At 37.9% G+C, this 7622-nt stretch overlaps 1 protein-coding gene across 3 annotated transcripts in view; it reads left to right on the plus strand.

Annotated features, from left to right (window-relative positions):
• Positions 1 to 6837, plus strand: part of ache (acetylcholinesterase (Yt blood group)) — a 38572-nt gene extending 31735 nt beyond the window's left edge. For all 3 annotated transcript variants that reach the window (XM_026298890.1, XM_026298889.1, XM_026298891.1), the window contains 4 exons: positions 17 to 259; positions 1958 to 2150; positions 2426 to 2604; positions 3384 to 6837. In XM_026298890.1, coding sequence (XP_026154675.1) covers positions 17 to 259; positions 1958 to 2150; positions 2426 to 2604; positions 3384 to 3505 — 737 coding nt within the window. In that variant the 3' untranslated portion in view covers positions 3506 to 6837. The remainder of the gene's footprint in view (positions 1 to 16; positions 260 to 1957; positions 2151 to 2425; positions 2605 to 3383) is intronic.
• The last annotated feature ends 785 nt before the right edge of the window (positions 6838 to 7622 follow it).

Below are 7622 nucleotides of genomic sequence, written 5' to 3' on the forward strand. Positions count from 1 at the left end.
AACTTCACTCTGCCAGGTGTCAAGCTGAGTGTACCACATGCTAATGACATTGGCCTCGAGGCAGTGGTGCTGCAGTATACTGACTGGATGGATGAGAATAATGGGGCGAAGAACCGTGACGCCATGGACGACATAGTTGGTGACCACAATGTCATCTGTCCACTGGCTCACTTTGCTCGCTCCTATGCCCAACACCATGCCCTTAAGGCCAACATGGGAGGATCTGTCTCTAGCATTAACAGTGGAGGAAACTTGCAAGGTAAGATTTGTGAGTATGTATGTTCCATTTATGACAGGTAACACTGTAGTTTGTGGTTTTACTGTACAGGGTGGCCTAGATGCTGAGTCATGGCTACTAGACTTGGACAAGTGGCTTTTTTAGTTTGAGGGAAGTTGGATAAGCTTAAAAGGGTGTTTGGGAAGCACCACATACCAATTGACTTCCGATGCACTAACAAACTGAGACAGACTAGTCCACCCAAAATATTGCACACCAAAACAAAAGATGAGCAATAAAGTGTATGAGGTCCAGTTTAGTGAAGAAGGCTGAGAGGTCTACATTGCAGCAACCTAACAACCACTCAACAGGAGGATGGCCCAGCACAGGAGAAGCGGCCCTATCATCCATTCCCAAGATTTCATTCAGGAAGGACACACTGTACACCCAGTTTGTGGATCACAAGAATTGACCATTAAATCCAAACAACACTCATCCGTGCTCATTTCAATTTTCCTGATACCAAGTGTATTCTGGCTAGGTGTGAAGTGAATCCAACCTAGAGAATAAATTTGAGATCTCTAACAAGCTTCCCTCAGGCTGAAGAAATCACTTTGAGTGGTGAAACATTTTGACTCAACAAGAAGTTGAGTTGCCATGAGTCACCTTCTAGATAGCATCACCTGGATGACTGAGAAACTTCAGACACATACAGATTGGCAAAATCAGGAGTACCATGGTCCTCAGCTGGCATATTTGACTCCAGCTTCCTATGTCTGACATCTGGAGATGCATGAAATCTAGGGATGGGACAATGTATCCAAATACAATACAAAAATGTCACAAAATGTATTATGTGGTATAGTAATATGTATACATGTATGTATGTCTACATACATACTGTAGGTGACTTTATAACATAACAAAAGTTAAAAGACACTATTGTTTTCCATTGCCTATTCCACACTTAGGGTAGGTTGGATATTTTTCCATAGTTAGCGAAGACTCCTGGACAAAAACTGGGCTTTTTGAGTAATGGTTTGATTACTGCAACCTTAAAAGCCTGACGTACGTGGCCGGTTACAATAGATTTATTGGCCAGGTCTGATTAAATTAGGGGCAGGATGTTTTATACCAGTCTAGTCAAGCTGAAGTCTGCAAGACATGTTGATGGTTTAAATCAGGGCTAGGCAGTGAGGGCCACTGCCCTGTTTGTTTTCCAACTATCCCTACTATCACTGCTGATTACCTGAATCAGGTGTACTCTGCCAGTCAGAAGCTGAAAGGTATCTAAAGGTAGGTGAAAATAAAAAATGAAATAAATCACATGTATTCTCAGCCTTTGCCATGACACTCAAAATTGAGATGTTTTTACAACTTGATTGGAGACCACGTGGTAAATTCAGTTGATTGGGCATGATTTGGAAAGGCACACATCTGTATGTAAGGTCCCACAGTTAAGTTTTTTGCCATTCTTATGTAGTGTGTTGCAGAGAGGCAGACAGGAAACGGGGAGACAAAGAGGACAGGACCTTCAGCCAGATTTGAACTACTGACATCGTGTACACACTTTTAATAGTGAAAACTAAATGTATATCTAAAACTCCTTAAAAATATGTGGTAATTTTAATATTTCATAATTTTAATATTTTCCTAACTATAATAGATACCCAAGTTCTTCCAACTTATCCTATGATGCCTGATATACCACAAACTCTTTTTATTTTTGTGCTTGTCAAGGAGGGGTCTATCTCTACCTGTTCGACCACCGAGCATCCAACCTGGCCTGGCCAGAGTGGATGGGTGTCATCCATGGCTATGAGATTGAGTTTGTCTTTGGCCTGCCGCTAGAGAAAAGGCTCAACTACACCCTAGAGGAGGAGAAACTAAGCCGACGTATGATGAAATACTGGGCAAACTTTGCACGAACTGGGTAAGACTGGAGTTAATCTGCTAAGCACTTATTAATTTATTAACTAATGACCAGCAGAAAGAGTAAAGCATACCAGAGAGGACAGACAAATCCATCATGATTAGGTTGCTTTACTACAGAAAAGATGAAGTTGTCAGTTATACGTTTATAGAAATCCACATCTAAGTGTAGACAATAGCGAAAATCAATTTCTGCTCAGTTTGATATAGTTTTTAATTGTAATATCCTTACTTGTTCTATTTATTTTTTATCCCTCTATTGTCATCCCCTATTAGAAATCCCAATGTGAACCATGACGGTCTAGTGGATAGCAGAAAGCGATGGCCTTTGTTCACTGTCAGTGAACAGAAACATGTCGGACTCAACACTGAACCACTGAAGGTCCACAAAGGTTTAAGGAACCAGATGTGTGCTTTCTGGAACCGATTTCTGCCCCGTCTCCTCAATATCACTGGTAATCACTATTTTTAAATACTGTCCATCAAGTTAAACTTAAGGCACAGTCACCGCACCTTAGATGTTCCTAAAAGATTCTTATCATAAAATTAATAATAGTTCAGTCTCAATCAAATAAAGCCCAAGGGAAAAAGCTAATTGGAATGAGGGAAAGGCAATTTGCAGAGATGTTTGTTTTGTAACTTCTTACATACACTGAGGTGTATAAACAACTGTTGCACAACTCTCCTCTAGTATTCCACACTCTGTATAATGCTATGTTTCACTGTAAATATGCTACTTTAAAAGTTGTGGTATTTTGCTGTGTATTTGTGTATCTATGATGATCTAAAAGTCATATCAGTGGATTGTATTTTATATTAGGAGGAAACATCAGCTACTACTTTTAATGAAGGAAAAATAGCTGTGAACATTTAGTGGATAAAGTTTAACATAGTTTAATGATGAGCAAATTAAAAGCCTAAGAAAAATGGAGAAGATTATGCTTTTTGCTCTAAAGAGGTTTTTATTTTTCAATTTTAAGCATCTGCAGGTGTGTTGAGTTTAATTGGTAGTAGTTTAACATAACTATAAAGCAGAAGCATTTAGTGAATAAAAACAGAGAAGTTAGTGTGAAATAACTTTTGTATGTGTAAACCTGGAGGATCTGATTGTTTTGCATTTGTTGTCCATCATGATTGAGACATCATCAGGATAATATTAGGGTAAAGCCCTACAGCAACCAGGCCTGTGGTAAAACGTTTAACCTCCCTTTGCACTGTGACTTTTTTCTGTCAGATAACATAGATGAGGCAGAGCGTCAGTGGAAAGTAGAGTTCCACCGCTGGTCCTCCTACATGATGCACTGGAAGAGCCAGTTTGACCACTACAGCAAGCAGGAGCGTTGCACTGACCTCTGAGAGATGAGAGAAGGCCTAGGGACAGGGGGGAAATTACAAGTTATGGCCATTTTCCTTCAGAGCCCTACAGTAAAATCTAATTTTATCTATCTAAAATCTAATTTTTGTTATGTTTTGTTTGATTACATGGCACTGTTAATCTTTATATTATTTATACTATTTATTTGTGTATTATTTTATGTGTATTATGTGTGTCTGTGGAAATTATGGGCTACAGCAGGTACTTGTAATTAGCATGGAGGAATATTAGAAATGTAAAAGATATGTCATTACCTCGGGTATGTGTGTCCGTCTGTGTGTGGCTTGAATACCACCACTTGGATCTCAACACTGCACTACTGCTGGTTTACTTTCACTGTTGGCTCACTGGTCATGTTTTGATGTCATAAGCTCCACTTTTGGTTTCAGAAGATACCTTCCAGCATATCAGTTTTTTTGGGGGGCGGGGGTTTAGATTCACCAATACTATTTCTGTCTCATGTTTCTGTTAAAGCTCTTTTTCTTGTTCTTGTTCACCACTTCTATTGTGACCACTATTTCCTGTCGTGTTCTGCTTCACTTTGAGTTTTTCACGCAGTGAAGCCATAAGTTGGGTTATACCCAAGCCTTTTTTTTTGGAGAAAATACTCCATGGAAACATCAAACTCTGTACATTTTCCCCATTATTGAGAAAATCACTTTACCCTTGTTTGATGTGACATATAGGTTTGTATATTAAATCCTAAATTTCTACTGTAAAGGGAGAGACTTTTAGCCCAACTAATTGGTGCCTGATTTATATTACATTACAAATGTTCACTTTAAATTGAATAGAAAAGTTCTATTAATCTTAAAGCCTCAGTCAGAAATGGTGTGGTGGTTAGCACTGTCACCGCACAGCAAGAAAGTTATAGATTTGAATCCTGTTTGACCCTGAGGGCCTTTCTATGTGGAGATTGCATGTTCTCTTTAACTAAAGTGGACAGTTAACATATGAAATACTGAAAACATTTAGATTTTCTAAAATCTTTTATCATGACTTTAATAAAATCTTACAAGTCCAGCTTAGGCAACATTACTATAGAGAACATTTATGTTCGTGTGTGCACACTTGACTGTATTGTCTTTTAAAATTTGTGTATGTGTCATCCACTTATGTACAGCTGTGATGTATTTCACACATTTCTGTGTGTAAGAGTGAGGCACTCCCCTGCCTCTGTTCATTCCACCTGCAATGCTTTATCTGTTTATGCTGTCATTTGTCTTTTCAGTTTATTTTATTTCCTTCCACCTCTTATTTATCACTGCTCACAAACAGCCTCTGCATATTTCCTCTCCTTTATATTCATTTACACCAACTGCTCACAGTTTCCTCTTTTCTTCTCATATCTATTCTATCCGTCTGTCTTATATTCCTCATCTATCTTCTTTCTTCTCTCCACTTGTACTGGTTCGTCTTCCTCCATCAGTGCCCTGTTGCCCAGGCCCCTGCCTTGCCTTCTGCCTGTTCTTCATTCTCTGTAATCCTTCTGACTGCTCTGACTGTCATCTTCATCCCTATTCAACCTCCACCCACCATCCTCCTTCCTTTCATCCTTCAGTCCCACCTTTTATGCTTTCAAATCCCCCCCCCCCCCCAGCCCACTGCTGTATCTTGGGCGTTCTCCCATTTCACTCTGTCCTACCGCTTTCTTGTTAGTCTAATGGAGACAGAGTAATTCACTCAGTGGCAGGATAATGTGACAACACACTAGCTCAGCTTGGCCCGCCAGCCAACAGAACATAGATGGACGGAAAATGGAGGTGAAAAGGCAGAGCGACGAGGCACGGAGAAGCAATGGATGAGGAGGAGCAGAGAGGGTAGATGGTCAAAGCAGAAGGCAAGGTGAGGATGTAGTGGAAAGATATATATCATCATTACATATCTCCTGCCCATAGTAAACCTATATATGTGTGTTACAGCCTACACTATGGCACTAACAATGTAAAAATTGTTATAATGCAGTATATAGTTGAAAAGCAAATACTCAGAATGACAGAAATTACCGTGTCCTTACCAGTTTGTATAATCATAAGAATCTTTTCTTACTCAGGTTTTGGTTTCATAACATCCAGAGCTAAACTGAGCTATTTTTACAAACAACTGGGTAAAGATTTCAGCTTTAAAACCTAAAGGTAGGACTTGTATTTGTGTGGGCAGACATTTTGTTGTTTCTATATTGTTATGGATTAATAGTGAACATTTTTATTGTACAAGAATCAAAAAACTGAAAAAAGGAAAAATGCTTTAATTGTGCAAAACATTGAACAAAATACTCAATTTTTTCCATTTCGAGACCCTGAGTGGCATTAAGTAGCTCTCCTACTGTACTAATACTTTGGCCTGAGCCATATGCACTGCACACAAGATATTTTAGATATTTTACTGATGTTGTTTGCACATTATCTTGTGTAGATAACATCAATATGTTGTGTACAGTGTCATTGGGATCATGATAATTCACTATGCCAAGTATTTTCTTTGTACAAGATCCATATGTTGTATGCTGAAGTCATTTTGTGGGAACACAATAATTTTACAGGTCCTGTGTGTACAACATCCATATATCCTGCACACTCAGTAACAACCAGTGCACAAGTTTATTAAATTTATAGTTATGGTCTTCACAAATTCTTTGGTGGGATCAAGGTCCATATACTATGTGCATAAGTCTTTTCTTGTGAGCAAGCTTCATATGGTGTGAACACTAAATAATCCAAAATAATTATTCATACTTGTGCTTTCAAGCTATGATCAAGTACTTTCAAATAAAAAAAAATGTCTTTCAAGACTTCGCTAGGAAACATTTATTTATATTATTATTGCAAAATGGGACTTTTGACTTTGACTGCCTTCTCATTGCAAATGAGCATGTAGTTTGTGTCTCTGTGACTACCATTATTGTCCAGTCTGTGTCTGTGTGCCTAATGTAATCACTGTATCTGTCTGTTATCCTCTGGGAGGGAAGTGAATCTGCACTGTGAATGACTGTTCCAGTGAAGCATCTCTTTTGGCATGTAAAGTGTAAGTGTAATGTGTATTTATGGATTGGAGTAGTGTAGTCTACTTTTAAGACAAACTATGAATAAAGAAGTGAACCTAAAGTCATGAATACAAATGAAGAATGCATGTGTGATGGATGTATGAGTGACAGCTCCTCTTGTGCAATAGGAGACCTTGCTTAAATCCAACCCCCTATCCTTTCCCTCTTGTCAAATCCTTGTGCATGTCCTGTCCTGAAGTCTTCCCTGTCCCCAGTATATCCAAAACTACCTGGACTGTTATTTTCTTTAAAATTTGTACTTTTGAACAATTAATGTAGGTATTATTTTTATATATATATATATATATATATATATATATATATATATATATATATATATATATATGTATGTATGTATATCTATCTTAGGTATGTTTGATGTTAGCAATAATCTAAATACATAAGTAAAGGAGTATATTTGATATTTAAATGCAATGAAAACATAACATGATAAAACAACGATGATGGTTAGCGGTTGTTTTAAAAGCAATATTATTCTGAGTATAAACTAAAAATGAGTGCCATAAATCTTTTTTTCTGTTAATGTTTGAACTTGTTTTAGTTCTCTGCCTCATCGTTGTTTATTCCAGTCACTAATATCGCAAGGCTTCTGTACTGTAGCTTCCCAGTATGTCTCTGTGTAACATGAATGCTGACTTGGTTAAGCTATACCAACAGAAATAAACACCCTGCTGCTTCTGTCCAACTTGACCTTTTATTGAATTCTAACATGTATTATCAGTTTGGTCCAGACCAGGATACAAACATTATGAGGTTCATGACTCAAGACTTACTCCATAGATCAAGGCTAAAAGAAATACATGTATGTCACATAATATAAAAAACGTACTGTTTTTACTGCTGTGAGAGAGCACTCCAAAGACATGCTGCTTTTACTCAGTTCTTATGTAGTTTCCTAGTTGTGGGCTCAAACTGTCAAATATCCAAAATGAACTAATAAGATACGACAATTTGTCAGAGTGCCACAACCTTACATGTTTATTGACTTAGTCAACTTAGTGACTTCATGCTGCCACCTAGCGTCTCTTCTTTGT

The sequence above is a fragment of the Mastacembelus armatus genome, chromosome 18 (assembly GCF_900324485.2).
Source record: "Mastacembelus armatus chromosome 18, fMasArm1.2, whole genome shotgun sequence".
NCBI lineage: Eukaryota > Metazoa > Chordata > Actinopteri > Synbranchiformes > Mastacembelidae > Mastacembelus > Mastacembelus armatus.